Genomic DNA, 22,712 nt, shown 5'->3' on the forward strand with positions numbered 1-22,712 from the left:
GCTTTTATAAGTCTTTAGAATTTTGTCTCTTTATTGTTCCAAAATAAGGTTTTAATTCAGTTACTTTATGAAGCAATAAATTCGATGGTTAATGCAAGATTTCTCAATTCTTCTCCTTCTAATTAAAGTAGACTACTAAACTCATCACCCCGGTAGCCTACTAACACCCCGGTAACCTTCGCTGATGTATACAATATTGGCAAAAACTCATCACCTAAGTGCACCAAAGGAGTGATTCTCAAGATAGGGCGGATAACCAAGTTAATTATCAAGTTTCAGCTCGTGTTCAGCTCATTAAATTTTTATTTTTTGGGTAAGATAAGTTTGTTAAATAAACAAATTAACTTCAAACATTTTTTAAAATCATTAAACTTTCAAACCAAACTAGGACAAGCTACTAGTTAATTAGAACATTTTGCTTATGTTGTTTAAAAAATTCAAGTTACTTGAGATAATCATTTGGCTAAAGTTCGTTTAAAATCGGCACACATAGTAAACAATTCAACCTTGCACATGTTTTTAAAACTCAATAAGTTTTCAAGATAAGCTGAAATAATTCATTGTTCGGCACATTCAGCTTGTTTAGTAACCCTAGCCGGAGGCATTGAGGCTTTTATCACGGCAAGTAAGAAATACTCACGTGCATTAGTGAGATCCGACTCCATATTACAAATCTCTATCTAGCTATAAAAGCTATGCAATTTCGATTTGTGATTGATGTAATTCCTTATGAAAATGGAGAAATTTTTTACAAATCGAGTTAAATCAAGTGTGCTGCTAAGTAGTTTAATTTGTAATTCAGAAGTGTTCGTTGTACAAAAAAAAAATTCTTGTAGAAAGTAGTAACTAATTAAAGATGTAAGAGTCTCCTAAGGTTCCGTTTCAAAAAATTTCTTACAAAATAAACACCTTATTTTATATTTTTAAACTCAAAAATAATATAAACGAAAAATAAATTTTGCAGCTAATTGGAGTTTTAGAACGGACCCAAGTATTTTCTACTTTTGTATTGACTATAAGGGGGGGAGCCTTTTACAAATTCTGTGGTCCGTGCCAACCGATCGTATAGTAATCAAAGAGGACACAGACAGCTCCAGAAAGCGCACTTAAACCTCTCTCTCTCTCTCTCTCTCTCTCTCTCTCTCTCTGTTTTGCTTCCTCCAAATTTACATTCAAGAGAAGTACATAGAAAAACAGAGTGTAAAAGCTTCTTTTCAGGTAATAAAAAGCTTCACTTTTCATTGCATTTTCAATACTTCAATCACGCTTGTTTATGATGCATGTGTTCATCCAATTGATTTCTCATGTGTGGATCAATCTATATTGGTGAGTTTTAGTGTTTCTGATGGTTTTCTTCTCTCTCTCTCTCTCTCTCTCTCTCTCTCTCTCTCTCTCTCTATATATATATATATATATATATATTGGGGGGTTTTAACTTATTTTCTTTCTGTTCTTGTTTCATCAAGAAGTATACTCTTTTTACTCTATTGGAATGAATTTGCTACATGTTATCAGCCTATGTATCCTATTTTATTGCCCTTTCCTTGTACAATCCCTTAAGATCTCACATGGGTTCTGGCATTTGCTAATTAAATCTCATGGTATCAAAATAATCTTTTTCTCCACGTCATGCACATAGATTTTGTAGATTAGTGAGCCAGATATATATTTTTTCCTAGTTTTCATACATATCTAAAGTTACGCTGCAGAAAATAGGCAGAAAGATTAATTTTGTGTTTGGATGACAAATTTGAAAATTTTGAAAAGAATTTTTGGGGTAATGATGGAGAGAGAAAGTAGGGTAATAATTGGAGATATGGTTAATGAGTGGAGAGATATAGAAAGAAAAATGAGAGTAATGATAAGAAGTAGGGGTAATGAGTATTTTTTGAGTTGGGAAATTTTTTTCAAGTTATAATCCAAACAAGGCATAAATGTATGGAGCAGATTTGCTTTGGGATGACCACACCACAGTACATCAAGATTGAATATACTTCCCGTTGTCGTTTCGAGGATTTGGTTTTGTGTGTAGATTTGGTGGAGTATAATTAGTTGTTAGTATTGGGTATATGGAGATCAAATATATGATCCAACAGTGTAAGCATGCATGGTAAAAAAATTTCCCCAACCTTTGGATTAGTGAGTTCTTTGAGATAGAATCACTCTATGGTTGATCATCTCATTGAGTGTTTGAGTGTAAAATGTTCTTTTTTGTTGGGAATTTTTCACATTTCAATTCGATACGTGTGAAGTTCATAATCTAGATACTTACCATGGATTGTAGATACGGTGGGAAATTTTGGTTTCTGTGTATTTGTTGGTACTTCATTGGGATTTTTTTGTCACAGAAAACTCATGTTTACTTACTTCGCAGATGCGTCTTAGACCAAGAATGTTATGTTTGATTAGAATTTTATGCAGGTTTCTGGAGATTTGATTGGATGTCCATAAGCGGAAATCTGCTAGACTTATTGGTTGCCTGAGAGCAATGCCAAACCAGCTATGGTTTGCACTGCTAATGATTTACTGGGATGGAAAGATTTTCCTAAGGGCCTCAGGGTCCTTCTACTTGATGAAGACAACAGTTCTGCGTCTGAGATAAGAACCAAGCTTGAGGCAATGGAGTATATTGGTTAGAAATTTTTTATTCCTCTTTTCTTTTTCCCCCCTAGCTTTTCACATTCAGTTTTGCTCATCTAAATTACAGAAGTGGAGTTATATGACCCTTCTTTGTTGATCCTGATTTTCCGCGTAGTGGAATCTTATCTGCCTCATTCTTTAGATGGACTGCATATAAGTGACTGTGGACTTGGGATTGGGTAAATTACAACCTAGTTGTCGTTTCTTGTAAAGACTTCAATGCCAAATCGAGTGATTGCCTACCTTCTTGCAACTCCAATGCTTCTGTAACTCGAATGGCGTAATGGTCATCGGTAGTAATAAATTGCACTACATTTGAAATGGTCTGTACGGATTTAAATGCTCTTTGCTGTATTACGTTACTTGTTCAACTTGGTTGAACTTTACAAGCTTGAATTACAAGTACGTGGAATTAGCTACAATGTTGTAATACTTGTTTTCCATTTTATGCTTTGTGCTTCCCTTCTTCTTCTTCTTCTTCTTCTTCTTCTTCTCTATGTAGCCCTCTTGTGAGTTTCCTATTTCAGTTTCAGTGTCCCTAGCTTTCATTTGTTAGGATTCTATATTCAATGTGTGTCTAACTTGAACTTTTCTGAACTATACAACAACAACAACAGTATCCATGTAGTCCCCAATCATTGGGGATATGGGCGGGGGGGGGGGGGAGATTGGAGATAGACCTAACTTTTTGCAATATGCACAAAGTGACTGCTCTCAGAATACCACTGAAACAGCGGCCCCTTCAGTTTCAATGTCCCTAGTTTTCATTTGTTAGGATACTATATTCAATGTGTGTCTAACTTGAACTTTTCTGAACTATACAACAACAACAGAACCCATGTTGTCCCCAATCATTGGGGATATGGGCAGGGGAGAATTGGAGACAGACTTAACCTTTGGCAATATGCACTAAGTGGCTGCTCTCAGAATACCACTGAAACAGTGTCTCCCCATACCTGATTTGCATTTTCTGAACTATAGAGGAAAAAAAGAATGCAAAAGCCTGACGTGCATTTTCATCTCTTTTATCATAGCATGCACCTATTTATGCTAATGTCTCCTTGCTATTTGCAGTTTTTACGTTCTGTGATGAGAATGAAGCTTTGACGGCAATTTCAAACAAAACCGAGAACTTCCATGTTGCTATTGTAGAGGTACTGAAGTTCTATTACTTTGTAAGAACTGAGATATTTGGAGTACGAGCACTAAAAAAACTCTGTTGTTTGATAAGGAATGCACATACATTGAGTTATTTGGATATTCATTAATTAAATCCCCGTATTCAATCTGCACTTCATTTTACAAGGAAGAGATAGTAGAAGGAAAAATTCTATAAAAGCTGCTACTTCATTTAAATAATTTGTTTTTCGGTTTATGGAAGTCTGTTCTGAAGCATAGTTCCGAGGCTGCATCTTTCATTAATCAGTTACTAAGCAAATAGATTAATCTTATGTAATAGAATTTTCATATCACATTAGTCCTATCTCTTCCATAAATTGAGGAGAGCCAAGGCAAGCTGCTTTTATGCATCTCTGCTTTAAATTGCATTTGTTCTCACAGGTAAGTACTGGAAACAGCCCTGGAAGATTCAAGTTTCTTGACACTGCAAAAGACTTGCCCACCATAAGTAAGCAAAAAAGTTGTGCTTAAAATCCAACTTCTGTAGTCCTGTCTAAAGTTTAAGTAAGGTTTTGGCCTTATGCCAAAACTAGCACAGATTGCTTTCTATTTACATGTTTCCACTTTGGCAGTGACTTCAAACATGCAATGCCTGACTACCATGATGAAATGCATAGCGGTAAGAGTTCTAAACTTCCAGTAAACTACTTATTGATTACTGAACATGGGTCAAACTGAATTGTGGTTCTACAGAATTGGGATGTATTCTATTCTGCCTTCTCGTCATTGAAAAACTCTTATTTTGAAGTAAAACCAACCTAGAAATTTTACGGTTCAACTTTGGATGATCCTGAAATTTATGAAAAGGTTTTTTTAGGGGGTCACAAGATGTTCCATGCATCATAGATGTTGATGCTTTGTTTTAGTTTGTGGCAATTTTCAGCTTGGAGCGGTTGAATTTCTCCTAAAACCACTCTCTGACGACAAGCTTAGAAATATATGGCAGCATGCAGTTCACAAGGTTAACTTAAAATTCTAGCTTCAATATATCAAGCTTTAACTATAAAATCTTGTTACCAATTTCCTGGAAACAAAATCGTGAACGTATTTTTCTGATCAGGCATTCAATGCTGGAGGAAAGAACCTCTCAGAATCACTAAAGCCTCTCAAAGAATCTGTGGTTTCTATGCTGCATCTCCAGTTAGGAAATGGAGAAGCAAAAAGCAGTATCCCAGTAAAGACAGAAAATGAAACGCCACTTGAAGGAAATGACCAGGAGTCAGAAGGAATCGATAAGTATCCAGCCCCCCCGACCCCACAATTGAAACAAGGAGTGAGGTTAGTGGACGATGGCGATTGCCATGATCATACAAATTTCACTTTAGAGAAAGATGGTGGGGATCAGGAGGGGGAGTCTAAATCTGTCGACCTTACTTGTGGTGTTTTAAGTGCTGAAATTGCTGTTCAAGAAAGCCATGATCAGGTATCAGGAGAGACGGTTATTAAAGAGAAGGATGAAGCAAGTGGTGGTTGTAAAAGTGACGGTCATATGTCTTCACATCCACAGAATGAACATGGTCCTAGTGATTCCGCTGGCGATGGTGGAAATTCGGTAAAGGCATCTGGGATTCACAATTCAAATGCGAATAAAGGTAGTCGGAAGAAGACAAAGGTAGGAAAGTATGAGCTTGCTTTGGTAATTACTAGGCTAATGATTAAGTTATTTTGATAACTCAACCATTTCCTCTCGACTGGTGGACATAAATAGAATAAAACGAACAAAACTGAAATTCATTTACTAAAATTAACAACTTTTGCTAGGTTTTCCCAACTTTTGATCACCTCATCTTGACCTGCTATAGCAATTAGACTTGAACTTTTTACTTAGCATGAATGAAATTAGATCTTTGGCCACTAGTTATTTATAGTGGCATAGAGATTAGCAGCTCCATGTTTGTTTTCGTATTACAATGCACAACTGGTTCTCTGATCTTAGACTCATCTAATGACATAGCTTTCTTGTAACTCTACACAAACTGTGCAAACTACTTTGACTCCATAGTGCCACAGATACTTGTTTGCTTGCCCATGAAGATCACAACTTGATTCTCATCTAATCGTTGAGTCGAGATCCTTGTAAACCTTCAAAATGATTGCAGTTCTCCACTTGCTTCATCATCTTCGGCTACCGAATGGATTGTAGATGTGCTGCATTAACTTCATTTCAACATTTTGCTGACACATCGAAGTGCAAAATTTGTTCTAGTTTGTCACCTAATGTCATAAAAACAAATGAGAAATGTCTTCACAAGAATTCAATAAACTTGATGTATCCCCTGCAATTTTGGATTGTATGTGTACCATTATTTTTTTAAAATCTGTTGTGTTTCAGGTAGACTGGACGGCTGAATTGCACAAAAAGTTTGTACAGGCTGTAGAGAAACTTGGTGTCGATCAGGCCGTTCCTTCTCGAATACTGGACTTAATGAAAGTGCAAGGGTTGACAAGGCACAACATAGCTAGCCATCTCCAGGTTGGTGGGAAGTGGGAACTGTGTGTTTATCATTGCAAGGCTCAGTTTTTCTTATAAATGTCTTAGTAATGAATGTATTATTGGTGAAAGACTAGTTTCCATGTATTTTCAACAATATTTTGTTTGGTTTTGAAAAACATTTGAAGAGTTACCTTTTCAGAAGCCTTATCAGGACATGCAAACAAAACACTTATTTCTTCGCCTTCTAACACAATCTCTCCTGGCCTTTTTATGTATGACTTAGTTCTTTTTGAAGCAGAAATACAGAATGCAGAAGAGACATATTTTGCCCAAGGAAGATGATAAGAGATGGCCTCATCCAAGAGGCTCCTCACAGAGGAGTTACCATCAGAAACCTGTCATGGCCTTCCCTCCATATTACTCTAACCACACCGTGCCGGCTCGTCATGTCTATCCCGCATGGGGAAATACCGGAAGTTACCCCTCTGGTGTCCAAATGTGGGGTCCTGCTTTCTATCCACCTTGGCAGGCTACAGAAAGTTGGCACTGGAATCCATATCCAGGGGTAACATTTGCTCGTTGCATGATTCCTTTCACCTCGTTATATTTTTACCTAAAACAAGATAGGAAAATGGCATTCTTCAAGAATTTTTACACAATTTAACACCGGAATGATGTGGTGGACATTTTATGTGTGGTTTTACGTTTTAGAGCGACTTTCTGTTTGTGTAGCATAACGAGGTATGATATTTCTATGCCATGGAGAAGTTATGGAACTTATCATTGTTAATATAAGGATTGTTATGGTGTCTGATCAGGTGCATGCTGATGCATGGGGTTGCCCCATGGTGCCACCACCAGCTCATGGGCCATATCCATCTTTTACTCAGGTGAGTACAGGTGTGAGGATTGTTTGTGTTGCGATCTAAGGATTCACAAACGCCTTCTCTTCCTTACTTTTTTTTAGTTAATTCACGAAGTTAGATAGGTCCACTGACTGCATATTATTGGAAAATGCAGAACACGAACGGATTTCACAATGCTAATAGAACACAGTATGGCATGCCACAAAGTTCTTTTGACCTTCACCCGGTAATACTCCGCTCTTCCGTCATTCCATCTCGTAATTTTTTTGGTATTAATTTCAACATAGTTCATATGTAAATGGAACTTTGGGTTGATCAGATTTGAAAATCGACGAGAAATTCTAAGGGCGGAAAATTTGTTGCATTCAACAACATTATCACCTTTTAAACGTAGCTTTCTTGCTTGGTGGTAAGAAATTCTATACGATGCACGTGAACTCCATCAAATTATGAAGGACTCGTGTTTATCCGACGGTTCTGAATACCTTTGTGGCTGTGCACATAAATCCTGTGCATAGACTTCCCCTTTCCCATTTGTCCAATGGCTCGATTGATAGTGAACGAAAAGGTCATAAATGCCCCTGAACTTGTTTAGAATATCTTTTATCTTTGTGCAGGCAGAAGAGGTAATTGACAAGGCTGTGAAGGAAGCAATAAGCAAGCCATGGCTGCCCCTGCCCATAGGCCTCAATCCTCCTTCCACTGACTCTGTGCTCACTGAGCTTTCAAAACAAGGCATCTCCACCGTCCCTCCCCCTCACATCAACGGCTGTCATCCTCACTGACGTGTCACCATCCCATTCGGGCCAATAAAACAAGAGAAGCCCACTCCATAACGCAATTGCTGACTTGTTCAAGTCACACGCCAAGACAAACAAACACAGCAAAAAGTTCCACTGACCGATCCCCATCCATGATCCTATCCAATGCCAGTGTAAAAAGTGCAGTACTGATGACTGGAAATCCACGGCTGATGACTGGCCACGTGGATTGGTATGGAACAACATGTGGTTGTAAATAGATCATGATTTAGAGTAAATTTTTTCTTGATGACTAGTAGTTGTGATCTACAGGATCATGGGAGGATGGGTCCTACTTACTGAGTTGTTGGGTGGAACCTGCTACTGGTTTGCTGTTGTACAGTACATGGGAAGTGGGTCAAGGTGGAGATAAATGTTGTAGGACAAATAAAGGGACATTTGAGACTTGGGATTTGAAAATTGAACGGATTTAACTCTTCATGCATGTGCCTTCGTGCTTATCTTATCTCTAATACAAACACCGCAATGTGCACAACATGTCAGTGCAGCATTGCTTCATTGGGAATTTAAAAGGATTAATTTTAGAAATAATCCCTCTAGTTTTCGTGCAATTTCACCCCTATAGAATTAATTGTGTCATTTTTAACCCTAAAGTTTATATTTTGTCTCAATTTGGTCCCTCTCACTGACGGCGTTAGTAAAACTAACGGAATTCGTGGGTAAAATTGACATTTCGCTCTTAGAGGGACTAAATTGAGACAAAATACAAACAAGAGGGACTATTTTAGAAATTTTACATTTTTTTATTTTGCAAAGACAAACTCACACCTGCAATCTTTCTCTAATTGAATAATCAAAATGTATTGAGGAAATTAAAAAAATTATTTTCAAATATATTACTGATAATATTATGAAATTCGATAAGCATCCCTTAGTTAAATATCTTTGCATCGATTTTTTTTTCAATGGATTTATCTTAATTTTTACAATCTCGTTATATATGTTCTTTTCTATGCGATTACAAAAAAAAAAAAAAAATTGTGAAACAATTTGTTAATCTCTATATGAAACATTTTTCTTTCTTTCTAATAGCGAAAATAAAGATTCTTTTTTGGTGAATAAGAAAAAAGTTGCGATGAAACATTTTGCTACGAAATATTTTTTTTTTCTAATAGCGTAAAAAAGAACATAATGGGATTGTAAAAATCAAGATAAATCCATTGAAAGAAAAAACCCAATGCAAAATTATTAACTAAGGGATTCTTTTCAAATTTCATAATATTATCTGTATTATATTCTAAAATAATATTTTTTATTTCCCCAAATATATTTTGATTATTCAATCAAAGAAAAAAATTAAGGTGAGAAATATATTAGGTATGAGTTTCTCTTTGCAAAATAAAAAATAAAATGTAAAATTTTTAAAACAGTCTCTCTAGTTTGCATTTTGTCTCAATTTCGTCCCTCTATGAGTGAAATGTCAATTTTGCCGCAAAGTTTCGTTAGTTCTAATAACACCTTCAGTGAGAGGGACCAAATTGATACAAAATATAAACTACAGGGTTAAAAATGATATAATTAATACTAGAGGGATGAAATTGAGATTGCATGCAAACTAGAGGGACTATTTCTAAAATTAACCCAATTAAAAATGATCAATCCACTTAATGACTACTAAAACAGTGCCACACAGGCATGTTGTGTGCATGATTTTTTGACACATGCATGTTGTGTGCACGATTTTTTGGCAATTTGTTGTGTTTCTAGACTTTCTTCTCATAATATGGATGCTGCTTATTTGTATACATATATACAAAACAGAAATTGCACAGTTAGAGCATTTGTTGTGTCATCTAAGCATTTTGGGATGTAGAATAGTTTAAGTTTATTTGATATACGTAGAAGGGTTATCTAGGTAAAATAAGTCGAAAATCCTCTGAAGAGATTTAAATGTAAGTTGCTTTTCTTTCGCATGAAGTTTGGGGACCTACAGAATCCGTGAGGAGGCGTGTTCAAATTGTCTACAGAGGTAGTTTCGACGCCAAAAAGATTGCCTACTTGAACTCGGATAAAATGCATAAGAGACTAAGGGTCCGTTTGGATGTGGAATAAGGATTGAGAGTATTAGTTATGAATGAGGATAAGATAGTTGGAGGTATTATGTAAAAACGGTGGGCCCACATTGATGTGATGGAGGGATTAAATAGTACTGAATTTGGATGAGGGATAAAATGGGGGATAAAGTTGTTTCGTAATTGAAATGAAAGAGATAGGGGATATTATCCGGGGGTATTATGTAATAACACTCCAGAACCTTCCCATAAATAATCCTCCTGCCGGGGGTATTAGAGGGTACAAGAGAATCCGGGACTTAGCTAATACCCCCGGCTAAATGTGTTCTCAAACCATGGCTTAACCATGGGCTCACAGTCTTTGGAGGGGGTATTACTAATACCCCTACGGTAGCCCCCATCCAAACAGGCCCTACGGCCATCTACAATGGTATAATTAAAAAATGATAATCAAAAGTTGACACATCAGCTTTTGATTATTCACTTAAGAGGTTGCTAAGTTTAACAATGTTGAACTTCACAATGGTCACTTCTAGTCCATAACCAAAATAAGGGTCCACTACAATTTCACTCTCTCTCTCCCTCTGTTTCCTGACATTCACTTCCCTCCATTTACGTTTTTTTTTTGGCAAAAATATATCGATTCCATGTCTTAATTTTGGAGAAAAATCGGTGACTTCCTCCCTCCTATTATGAATTTTTTGAGGGAAAAAAAAAAGAAACGGGAAAGAATAGTGAAATACTTTAATCCGGCGATGATGGGTTGAATTGTAGATAATCGAGAGATATGAGTTTCACTTTTTGAGAGAAATAAAGAAAAATAGTTTGTCGGTGAAGAGAAGAAGATATAGAGTAAACGAAGTAGAGAAGAAAAAAATACCAATTGAAATACGCGTGTATACAAATTTTGGAACTAATTAACTTATGTAATGTAGAGTCCACAAATTTTGATTATTGAAAAAGGTTGCTAATTTTGGTTATCCAAAACCCAAAATTTGATTATTTCTAAAGATATTGCTAAATTTGATTATATCATTGTGAGACATCTTTTGCATAATATTGTTAATTTTAAAAATAATTAATTTTTTATTATACCACTGTGGATGACCTAAGAGAGTAGATGTAGTTGTCTTTTAAAGTAGGCTACATCGTACATAAGGATATAACAAATAACGTTTTAGTTAGAATCTTTATAAATTTCAATTTTCCAAATTAAATTTCCGGAACACAAGTGCCCTAGGGCTTAGACAAACTACTCTGAGTATCTGTCTTTGAAGCGCCAACATTTGATTTGCACTGGCCTGACACTAGCCTAAGCCTAGAAGCTAAGCAATCGAGGATGGCATCCAGTATGAGATCTGAGGTTTTTACTGCATTGGTGGTAGGGCTGTAAACGAACCGAATCGAGCCGAACCCTGTTAAGTTTGGCTCGGGTTCGTTAAGGTATGAGTTCGGCTCGGGTTCGGCTCGAGTTCGATTCGAGCCTGAACAACTTGGCTCGAGTTCGGCTCGTTAAAATTTTTCAAGGCTCGGGTTCGGCTCGGTTGGGTTCGTTAAGATACTAGTCTGGCTCGAGTTCGGCTTGGATTCGGCTCGGGTTCGATTCGAACTTGAACATCTTGGCTCAAGTTTGGCTCGTTAAACTCAAATGAATCGAGCCGAGCCGAATCTAAGCTCGAATTGAGCTCGTCAAGACTCAGGTTTGATTCGAAACAGCTCATTAAACTCAAGCGAACCCAAACTCTCTCATTGATCGTATAGAATTTGGGAGAAAATAAGTATTGAATTATATATACAACCTTAAAATTTTTTACATTTACAAATAGACCCCTATTGAATTATTAATTAAATTTAAGTATAGGTTCGCGAACATAACCGAGCCGAATACCGTTAGGCTCAGGTTCGGCTCATTTACGAAACGAGCCTAGAATTGAGGTTCAGGTTCAGTTCGTTTAGCAGACGAATCGAACTCGAACGAGCTCTTACCGATCCGAGCCTCGAACAGTTCGCGAATGGCTCAGTTCATTTACAACCCTAATTGGTGGTGTCATGCAATATATTGAAATTTCTTAAATATAAAATTGATAACTTTTTTTTTTGATAATGTAGGGTATTTCGGGCCAGTTTGCGTGCACCTTGGATTAATTCCTATAGCCTCTCATACAGATGTTTCACACGTTTATACATGGGGGTAAAGTGGCTTCAAGAGTTGTTGGCAAGGAGAATCAAAAATTGATAAAACTTGATTGAAATGTATTCAATAAATTGAATTTAAGACTCAATCATCGTCTATTTCTTCCATGGGCTCTTCTATTCTAGTTTTAAGTATGCAATTAAGTACTCCCTCCGTCCCTTTTTAAATGTCCCGCTTCATAATTCCAACTTATTAAGAAAACATCATCATTACATATTTCACATCAACTTTTACCTCCATTTTCCCTATTTACCCTCTATCAAGACATCATCATTACACTTTTACTCATTAACTTTTCAAAATGAAATTTAATTTTAGAGGCAGAATAGAAAATGTACCAACTTTTACCCACTAACTTTACAAAATGGACACTTATTAAGGGACAACCCAAAATGAAATAATGGACTTTAAAAATGGGACGGATTGAGTATTTGGTATATTCTTTTTTTTTTTTGAACGGCAATTTTTTTTTATTAATCCGTGTGTTAGATTTTTTTTGGAGGATTTCAACCTAAAATCAATTGGCGTTAGGTGGAGTAATCTCTAGATTATATTAACCAAATTTGGGTGGTTTAGATGAGCGATATAGGACAAAGTCCAACACTTCCTCTCACGTATAGCCCAAATGCGTGAAGGCATGAATTGAGTTGACGGAGATTTGCTTCGGACGATTGAGAATTGACCATGAGAGGTTAGTGAGTTGGCCAAGTCTCTGTCGCCCGAAGCAAATCTCTTGGTTAGCTCAATTCGCACCTTCATGTGCATCCGCAGTGGCAGACCCAGGAATTTGACATAATGGGGGCACTAATTTTCTTTATAATCGTAATATATGAGTTACAGTTAAGCACATTCACACCAAAATAATTTTAGCATTCATAATAAAGTAACGATTTCAAAGTATATATGTATTTTAATAACCAGCTACTTGGGCAGCCTTGTGCACCTCAACTATATGTGTTAAAACAAAATTATCACATGTTCATCATCTAATTTTCAATTATTAATTCTACGAGTACAAGTTTTGGGGCCAAAAGTGTACAAATGCAATGTGCAGGTTCATATTGAGTACTACATAAATGATCGGAGACGTTGGGAGGGCGGGGGGAGACTCAAACACACACACTCTTGTTCTCAAAGCCAGCACTTTACCACCGTACCAAACATTGCTTACTTGCACATATTTCACACACACACACACACACACGTATATATATATATATATATATATATATATATATATATACAAAAATCGGGAAAAAAATCTTTTTTTAAAAAGGGCGTGGGGGCATGTAACCTCACGTGCCCTAAGGTGGGTCCACCTCTGTGCATCTGGGCTACACACGAGGGGGAGTGTTAGACTTTGTCCCATATCGCTCATCTAAGCCACCCAAGCTTGGTTAATATAGTTTAAAGGTTACTCCACCTATTGCTAATTGGTTTTAGGTTGGAAGTTGGAACCCTCCAAGAAATCTAACATGGTATCAGATCTAGGTCTTGGGTGGTCTCACCTCTCGTGGAAAAGTCTTTGTCGCCCGAAGCAAATCTCCTGGTCAGCTCAATTCGCACATTCACTTACATCTGGGCTGCACGTGAGGGGAAGTGTTATTGGAAATCCGGTCTTCAAAATGATGAATGTGATGGCGTCATCTCTTCAGAATCTGGAATGGTAGAAGCAATTCGAGTCGCGTTAAGAGAACGCTTTCCTAAAGACAGTATTTGCCCCCACAAGAAGGTGTGCAATGGGTTAGAACAAATTCACCTTCAAGATAAATCGAATCAGAACTCTAGGTTCTTCTGTTTGCGTTTGCACAAACGAAAACAGATAGAATATCCACTGAACAACTATAAAAGAACCAAGAACCGATATTCTATTTCTGCAGAATAACAGAATACCGTTATGCCTAAAATTCTAGGAAGAGAGTTTGTAAAGAGAAAACAATCCAATATGGAATTTTGGTGTGTTGAATGAATCAACCAATGGCCTATTTATAGACTTATAGGCACCCTTATGTGAAAGATTGTGTCTTTAGTAAACACACATTAGAAATAGTCATGTCTTTTAAAGAACCTAGTAAGGAAAGATCATGTCTATTGAAGACAATTAATTAAAAGGACACATGCCTCTTAGAAGGCACCCTTTCATGAAAATATTTAATTAGAAGGGTCATACTTCTTGGAGGCACACTCATATTTCACATCCTTTCCCAACAATCATATCTCTTCCTAATAAACACATCCCAAACTAACGGGTGTTATAACCATTCACATAAAGTCATAATTCTTGTGAAAAGGTATTGCAACCTTTCACAAAAACCTCTCTCAATACCTTTTCAAAAAATCCAAATCAAAATCCATTTTATTTTAAAATTTTCTAACAAGTGTTAGACTTTGTCCAACATCATTCATCTAAGCCACCCAAGCTTAGTTAATATAATTTAGAGGTTACTCCACCTATTGTCAATTAATTTTAGATTGGAACCCTCCAAAAAAATCTAATACCAAGAAAATCTAACACCTTGAAATTGTTAAGGGGTAATAAGGTGGATGTTTTTTTTTTTTTTTTTGAACAGCTTAATTACCCAAAATATTTGAACAACTAACCCAAAAATCGATCCAATGTATACAACCCAGGTTATAAATAAATTCTTGTGTGTGTATATATATAGTTGTGATTTCTAGAAACAGTAGAGATTTCTGAACACTTTTCTCAAAATTTCAGGAGCCGCCACTGCTGGAGATGCATGTCAAGCTAATTCGCCCGTGAGCTTGACATGGGTTGTACAACTTATTCGTGGTTTAAGCGGGGACCTGTATGGTCCAATTACCAACCAAAGAAATGTAAGTCTGTATTTTTATTATCTCAAAATTCTATAATTTAAATTGTCCTCCCATTTCTATCCCGTATTAGTAACTAGTGTTTGAAGGCACGGGTCGATGATTTTGTTATTCAATATGATTTCGAGTGACCTTAGTTTGGTGTGAACTTAGCTAGCAGAAACAAAATTTAACTTCACGCTATATTAACCAGTCGATTATAATACTGATAACATCCCAAAAACCTAACTGTGTTCACAAAATCCACCTTATAAGTTTGAAATAGGAAAACTTTTATTTTATCCATACAACCAAGCAACATCTAACTAGTCAACTCAAAATGAAAGAAGATTGAGGTGATTTCACTTCTATCTAATCAACTCGATATGAAAGAAGTTTGAGGTGGTTTCACTTTTATCGTAGCATGGCTTTAGACGTTACAAGATTGGCCACTTCCACCTGTAAAAATAAAAAATTATTATTTCAGCTCACACATACCATTTCAAGCACCAAGTATTTCAATAGAAACTGCTGCCATTGCATTTTTGGAGTTGCATCTACTAAAATTGACCTTTATACAGGGTATTCCTCAAGAGCGAAAACTAATGACCCATTAGTTAACAAAGAAGCAAAATAATTTGGTACTCTCCCAATTAATTTTTTCCCCAAAGATAGAGACATAAATGGAGTGTACCAGTATGCAATTATCAAGGAACCAAAAAGCAAACAACTCATGTATTGAAGCAAGGGTTTTCCCATCAAGACTGAATGCTGCTGCAATGGTTGACCTTGAAGGAGACACCAAAGGACAATATAGCTAATAAATGTCACAACGACTTGGCCTCAACCCTGAAATAATCCAAAGACACGCCTAGAACTCAACATATTCAAAATGAGATGAAAATTGGTAAATATAACACTAAAACCTGTGTGGAAATACCATGATAAAAGGCCACACTTTGCATCTCTTGTTGCTTTAGGTCATGACCCCGAAGTAATCCCCCAATTCTGTCTAGGCAAGCATTTTGTTCTTGGAGATACCTTTCTCCGTGCTAACCTGAGCGGTATCCAATAAGACCTTAGCAGTATGTTTCAATCTTTTAGAATGCCTATTACGAAACCTTCCCAATTGAATGCAAACCTATCAATGCTGAAGACTTGACCAAATTAGAGAGATGGATACTGGAAGGTAATATAATTAGCACAGATTTCGAAACCTCTAAATTGTTGAAGACTTGATCAGATTAGAGAGATGGATGCCGGAAGGTAATAGAAATACCACAGATTTCGAAACCTCTAAATCTACTATGAACCTGTAAAAGGGCAAAAAGGAGCATTAGTGAAACCTCTTAATAGAATTAATTTTCATTTTCCGAATAGACGTCAATCATGATCCATCGAACCAATTTCAGCAAATGAATTCAAGAAAAAACAAAAGACGATCTAAAACTAAGAGTTACTTAAGATTCAAAAAGTTGCTCACCCCGTGGAATTGTCTTGTAACAGATTCAAAGTGACACCAATTGCACTTTTTATTCAACTGACCTAGAAAAATAAATAAATAAATAAAATAGTTCCAAGATTAATTAGATAATGTTGTGGTGGATAATGCCACCCAATTTCTAAGCTAGTAACAATGTTGTGAGAGCAACCACATTAGCCTCACTAAAGTCAAATTATAGCTAAAATATCACTTTTTTTACTTTAACTAGTCACATTTTTCATATATATTTTATCAGGCTCTCTATTGTAAGTCTATTAATTTGATAGTTTCTGGACATGCTATATGTGTCCTCTCTAGGAGAGGTATGTCTTGCTCTGCAAGTTTAAGTCTCTGATCTCCAATGGAGGTAGAGTTTGTTTAGATCTTTCTCTCTCTTTTTCCCTCTCACCTGATCCCATACCCTCCCCTTATCTCTATCTCGCCTGTTTCCCCCTTTACCAACCCTATATCCCCCCTATCTCTCTTCTATCTTTCTCTCTCTTTAAGTATGTCAGACGATATTGCTTCTCCGGCAGGTGATCTCTCACTCCGTTTCAAGTCTTTTTTGATTACAAATGAGGAATCTAAAGAACTCACCATCCTCGGTGAGGACATCAAACTGAGCGAGGCGGAATGTCGACTGAGTCTTATTGGTAAGGTGGTTACTACGAAAGCAGTAAACTTGAATGGTTTGAAGAACACTATGGCACCGTTATGGGGCAATCCGTCATGTTTTAAAGTTGTGGAAGTTGGGGACAATTTTCCAGTTTGTTTTTGGCAAAGAAGATGAAATCTTTCGAGTGTTAGCCGGCAAGCCTTGGTTTTTCAATAACAGTTTCTTGATTCTTTCTCGATGGAGTCCGGAGATGAAATTACAACAGTTGGTGTTTCAACATTCGCCAATATGGGTTCAAATATGGGGTTTGCCCCTACAGTTTTACTCCCACGAGGTGGGAACAAAAATTGGGAATAGCATGGGAGAATTTCTTGACATCTCCATGCCTGGATCAGGTTGTAGAGAGGGGCGCCTCATGAAGATCCTCGTCAATATCAATATCACTACTCCTATTCGGAGGGGTATGAAATTGAAACTTGATGATGGAGACCCTTTTTGGGTGGAGTTCCAGTACGAAAAACTTCCCACTTTTTGTTGTTATTGTGGGTATCTCGGCCATGAACAGAGGAGTTGCATGCAACAAGCCAAGGATATGGAAAATGGAAAGTTTGTAGTAGAAACGCAGTGCGGGAACTAGCTGAGAGTGTCTCCGAGCAAGTCTTCCGGCTGGCGTAAATACAGGCCCGGTGGAAACCGGTGGCGTCCGAGCTCACCGGCTAAATCTGTTAATGGCAGGTCCCCTTCTCGAGGCGCCAATCTTGGGGAAGATACCAATCAACATTCAAATTCGGAACGGGATTTAGAAGTTAGAGATTTGGAAATCACGGGTTTTCAGGTACAGATTGGTGATACGGGCGAGAAGGACGCTTTCCAAGCGGGAAACTCAAAACAGTCTCTTCCTTCCAAAACGAATTCCGCAGCTAATGGTAACCTCAAGCCTAGAGCACTTGGGCCTTCTCTTGAACAAGAAGGGGCTAATAGGCCTAAATTTTGTTTAGACCCAATTACTCTAACTCTCGTATCCATAGAGCCCACTATCCCTTTACCCCACAAGCCTAACCTCACCAATTCTCAAAAGGCCACTATTATCCCTTTAGACCCACTTATTCCTACCAACACCAATACACATATTAGCCCACCTGTTCCTCATATTACCATCTCCACCGACACAAATTTTAACCCCCCCCCACCCAAACCACAAACATACCCACTCTCGACCCGAATCTCTTATGCCACTCAAATACCGCCCTACCCAAAAATCCCCAAATTGACAACCCTACCCAGCTTATTAGTTCACATGAATTCTTAGAGGGAGTCTTTAGCTCTGGACTAGCGCATTCTTCGCAGAAGAAAAGAGGAAGACCTGTTGGTAGTAAATCCAAGTCTGATAAACGACGGGGACAAATACATCAGAAAATTGGCTCTAAGTTGGTGAATGAGGTGAGCTCTTCCTCCGGCGCAACTGTTGGTGTTGGAAGCAAGAGACCCAGCAGCGTGGGTGACAACCAAAGCTCGGCTTGTGATGTTGATGAAGTATGTTCTCCTGCTAAGAAGCCTCGGCTTGGTAGGGGTAATTCAGAGGCAAGTCAGGATAGTGTTATGGACGAGGCACTTGCTACAGATACGATGGAGGACGCCAGCCAGAATTGGCCCCAAGGTGCCAAATGAAGCTACTATCGTGGAATTGTCGGGGTATTGGGAGGCCTCGGACATGCCATCAACTCAAAGCATTGGTCAAATTCCACTCTCCCGATTTTGTTTTTCTTTCCGAAACTAAAAATAAACCAAAAAAATAGATTCAGTTCGTAGAAGGATAAATATGAATAATGGTTTCTGGATTGACCCAATCGGCCTCTCGGGAGGATTGGGTTTTTTTTTTGGAACGATTCTGTTGCTTTCGAAGTTTTTAAGTATTGTAATTTTTTGTTGACTTTATGGTTAAAGGCTTAGATTCTCATTCATCTTGGCATTTACTGAATGTGTACCTTAGTCCAGAAGAGCATGTTCATTACCAACAGCTTCTTTACTTGTCTGATTACATTCGGGATCTTAATGCTGAAGTTGTTGTTTGGGGAGATTTCAATGATATTTTGTATCCGGAGGAAAAACGCGGAGGTTTACAGCGTAGTCGAGGAAGCTGTGGGCGTTTTCAAACTTTACTCAATAATTGTGGTTTGTTGGATTTGGGCTTTCGTGGCTATCCATTTACTTGGCGTAACAACCGCAGTGGAACTGATTTCATTGAATCTCGTTTGGACAGAGCATTGGTTTCCTCCTCCTGGAGTACCAAACATCACCAGGCTGTGGTGGAACATCTAGAATGTGTGGGATCCGATCATAAGGCTTTGCTTCTTTGCACTATGCCTAACACCAGGCGATATGTTACCCCGTTTCGTTTCGACGCCCGGTGGTTTGAATATGACGATGTTAAGCAAATTGTGCAGACTCAGTTGGGAAGATGACATTGTGGGGTCCCGGCTATTCTGTATTAGCCAAAAAATTAAGAAGTGCAGGTTGGCTCTGAAGTCCTGGAGGTCATCCCAAAATCTGAATTCTAGAAAGGAGATTGATGGCATTAAGGAGGATATTGGTAGACTGGAAGCACACGAGCGCGAATTTCACTTGAAAGAGATTGCAGGTCTGGAGGATAATTTGACCAAAGCATGGGAAAAGGAAGAATTGTATTGGAAGCAAAAGTCGCATCAGAAGTGGCTTCAGTTTGGAGATCGTAACACTTCCTTTTTTCATGCAAGCACGGTGGCAAGACACAGGCGTAATCACATTTCGGGGATTGAAAATTCAGCAGGGGTTTGGATTTCAGAGCAAAAGACAGTTCTAGCAGAGTTTCAAAGTTTCTTTGCTGGGCTGTTCACTTGTGAGGACAATCAACAAGATAATAGGGTTGTCCACCTTATCCCCAGGCGGGTCACGGCATCTGTGAATAGTTCTCTAATCAGAGCTTTTTCCACGGGAGAGATCAAAGCTGCCTTATTTGATATGCATCCCAACAAAGCGCCGGGATATGATGGAATGACTCCAGGTTTCTTTCAGAAGTACTGGGACATAGTGGGCTTGGATGTTTGTTGGGCTGTGCGGAGTTTTTTTCACGGTGGGAAGATGCTCGGAAGCTTGAATCGCACTAATATTGTATTAATTCCAAAGATTCCAACTCCCACCAAGGTTAGTCAGTTTCGGCCCATTAGTCTTTGTACCACAATTTACAAGGTCATTGCCAAAGTCTTGGCTAATCGTCTTTGTCAGTTTCTGCCCTCTATTATTTCAGAAAACCAAAGTGCTTTTGTAGAGGGTCGCCAGATAACAGATAATGTACTTATTGCGCATGAACTAACACACTACATTCGGCATAAACGATCTGGCACAAAAGGGGTGGCTGCATTTAAACTTGATATGACCAAGGCATACGATCGAGTGGATTGGCGTTATCTTGAGCAGGTAATGAGGCAGCTAGGTTTCCACGCCTTATGGATAGGAAAGGTCATGGAATGCGTAAAAATGGTATCCTTCTCTATAACCGTGAATGGGGAAGCTGGGGAGTCTTTTCACCCTAGTAGAGGTATTCGCCAAGGCTGCCCTTTATCACCTTATTTATTTCTATTGTGTGGTGAGGGATTTACAGCGCTTTGCAATGATTATGTAAGTAAAAAGCTTCTCTATGGCTTTCGTATTAATCGTCATTGCCCGGTTGTTTCCCATTTATTATTTGCGGATGATTCTGTTGTGTATTGTCAAGCAACGGAATGAGATTGTGCTGCTCTATATAATATTCTGGAGTTGTATGAAGCTGCTTCTGGTCAGAAAGTTAACAAAGACAAGTCATCGGTTTTTTTCAGTCCAAACATCTCATCTGAAGCTCGTCTTACATTAGCTAATCGTGTCGGGATCTCCATGGAAGCCAAAGAGGCTAAGTACTTAGGCCTCCCTGTCTTTCTTGGAAATTCCAAGCATGAGCTTTTCTCATATGTGAAAGACCGTACGATTAAACGGTTAAGATCATGGATAGATTCAAGGCCAAACTCAGCTGGTAGGGAAGTCTTAATCAAATCAGTTCTCTTGACAATTCCAAGCTATGCTATGTCCTGTTTCTGGTTGCCCAAACAGCTAATGAATCAAATCTCTGCCGAGATTGCAAAATTTTGGTGGGGTTCAAAAGAAGGGGAACGCAAAATTCACTGGATAAAATGGGATAAGCTGAGTCGGTGTAAAGGCAAAGGTGGACTGGGGTTTCGTGACTTGGAAGTTTTTAACAGGGTCTTGATAGCTAAACAAGGGTGGAAGTTGATTTCCGGTGAACCATCTCTCTTCAAACGAATTTTCAAGGGCAAATACTTTCCCAACACGACTTTCTTCAATGCAAATGTAAGCTGCCAGGCATCGTGGGCTTGGAGAAGCATTTGTTGGGCTAGAGAGTTACTCAATAAAGGTTGGAGGTGGCAGGTTTGTTCAGGAAAAGACATTCGAATTTGGGAGGACCCTTGGCTACCAAAACCACCAACTTTCAAGGTCAGCCCGAGTTCGGTAAGAAGTAGCACCATAACTTATGTTTCTGATCTTACTGACAATTCCACAAAGACTTGGAAGATGCAGCTGATCAAAGAAAGTTTCAATGAAGAAGAGGCAACTGTTATCCTTTCCTTACCTATTAGTACCACGCAAAGAAGGGATCGCAAAGTATGGCATTACTCCCCAAATGGTGTATTCACTGTAAAATCTGCTTATTGCTTGGAAAAAGAGAGCTTGATCAATGAGCTGGATATGCTTATTGCTTGGAAAAAGAGAGCTTGATCAATGAGCTGGATAATCACGGAGCTCAAACTAGTTCTGCTAATGTGATGGCATTGATTTGGAAGAAGTTATGGGGCTTGCCTATCCACCCAAAGATCAAATTTTTTGCTTGGAAGTGTTTCAATGAAGCTCTAGCAACCAACTCAGCCCTAACCGCTAGAGGAATCTATTTGTCATTTGTTGTTCCGATGTGATTTTGCTTCAAAAGTGTGGATTCTTTCACCTTTTTGTCTTAGACCTGAGGAGCTTGAAAATTGTAGACATATGTCTGACTGGTGGCATTGTATTTGCGATCGTATCCGTTTAGCTCATCTCCCCTTTTCAACATTGGGTCTTGGCCTTTCATATTGCTGGTGGATTTGGAAAACTCGAAACGATTTGTTGTTTAATGGTACAAGTTGGCCTGCGGAGGCAGTTAATGGAAAGGCACAAGAAGATTTTTTTGAGTTTCTAGAGGCTAATGTCAAGCCTTCCCCTACTCAAGTGGCTTCTTCAAATCCCGAGACTTTGGTTTGGAAGAGACCTGAGGAAGGCATGATAAAAATTAATGTTGATGCAGCGGTATCAAAGGCAACGAGCACTATTGGCACAGGAGCAATTGCTCGGAATGCGAACGGCTCCATTTTGGGAATCTTTATTAAGTCATATGAAGGTCTCACCTTTCCACGGCTTGCGGAGGCTATGGCAATTAGAAATGGAATGAATTTAGGTGTTGCTCTGAATGTAGGACGTGTTCTTATTGAATCGGATGCGGAATCGATTGTCCGAAGCTGTTCCATGTCAAAAAATCCACCCTCTGATATTGCAGTTTTAGTACAAGATTGTTTAGCTTTGAAGGATTCGTTTCAGT

General features: G+C 38.2%; 2 protein-coding genes across 5 annotated transcripts; both read left to right on the top strand.

The window, feature by feature from the left end:
* The first annotated feature begins 1,011 nt into the window (after positions 1–1,011).
* On the top strand, positions 1,012–8,113 carry LOC131307601 (two-component response regulator-like APRR2). Of its 4 annotated transcripts, none has more exons than XM_058334220.1 (12): positions 1,012–1,218; positions 2,422–2,632; positions 3,715–3,794; positions 4,201–4,267; positions 4,392–4,438; positions 4,703–4,780; positions 4,880–5,431; positions 6,152–6,292; positions 6,552–6,818; positions 7,072–7,143; positions 7,274–7,345; positions 7,737–8,113. In XM_058334220.1, the coding sequence occupies exons 2-12, from the start codon at positions 2,503–2,505 to the stop codon at positions 7,902–7,904; spliced, it is 1,674 nt and encodes a 557-aa protein (XP_058190203.1). In that variant the 5' UTR covers positions 1,012–1,218; positions 2,422–2,502; the 3' UTR covers positions 7,905–8,113. The 4 variants fall into 4 exon arrangements, with proteins under 4 accessions (XP_058190203.1, XP_058190201.1, XP_058190202.1 ...); XM_058334218.1 differs by having other exon boundaries at positions 1,056–1,218; positions 6,537–6,818; XM_058334219.1 differs by having other exon boundaries at positions 1,208–1,326; positions 6,537–6,818.
* Positions 8,114–16,951: 8,838 nt separating this feature from the next.
* On the top strand, positions 16,952–21,862 carry LOC131306858 (uncharacterized). Its single transcript, XM_058333285.1, has 7 exons — positions 16,952–17,119; positions 17,211–17,665; positions 17,741–18,077; positions 18,407–18,716; positions 19,004–19,342; positions 19,434–20,633; positions 20,862–21,862. Exons 1-7 carry the CDS (start codon positions 16,952–16,954, stop codon positions 21,860–21,862), a joined length of 3,810 nt encoding a protein of 1,269 aa, XP_058189268.1.
* Positions 21,863–22,712: the final 850 nt, after the last annotated feature.

This window comes from Rhododendron vialii, chromosome 11a, assembly GCF_030253575.1.
Source record: "Rhododendron vialii isolate Sample 1 chromosome 11a, ASM3025357v1".
Classification (NCBI taxonomy): Eukaryota; Viridiplantae; Streptophyta; class Magnoliopsida; order Ericales; family Ericaceae; genus Rhododendron; species Rhododendron vialii.

Bases quoted from the DNA above. Each gene is read 5' to 3' on its own strand.
- LOC131307601 (XM_058334218.1), top strand. From the start codon at position 2,503: ATGGTTTGCACTGCTAATGATTTACTGGGATGGAAAGATTTTCCTAAG. The intron at 6,293-6,536 runs GTTGGTGGGAAG...TGTATGACTTAG, and splicing joins ACATAGCTAGCCATCTCCAG to TTCTTTTTGAAGCAGAAATA. The intron at 7,346-7,736 runs GTAATACTCCGC...ATCTTTGTGCAG, and splicing joins GTTCTTTTGACCTTCACCCG to GCAGAAGAGGTAATTGACAA.
- LOC131306858 (XM_058333285.1), top strand. From the start codon at position 16,952: ATGTCAGACGATATTGCTTCTCCGGCAGGTGATCTCTCACTCCGTTTC. The intron at 17,120-17,210 runs GTAAACTTGAAT...ACAATTTTCCAG, and splicing joins AGGTGGTTACTACGAAAGCA to TTTGTTTTTGGCAAAGAAGA. The intron at 18,717-19,003 runs GTGCCAAATGAA...TTATGGTTAAAG, and splicing joins CAGCCAGAATTGGCCCCAAG to GCTTAGATTCTCATTCATCT.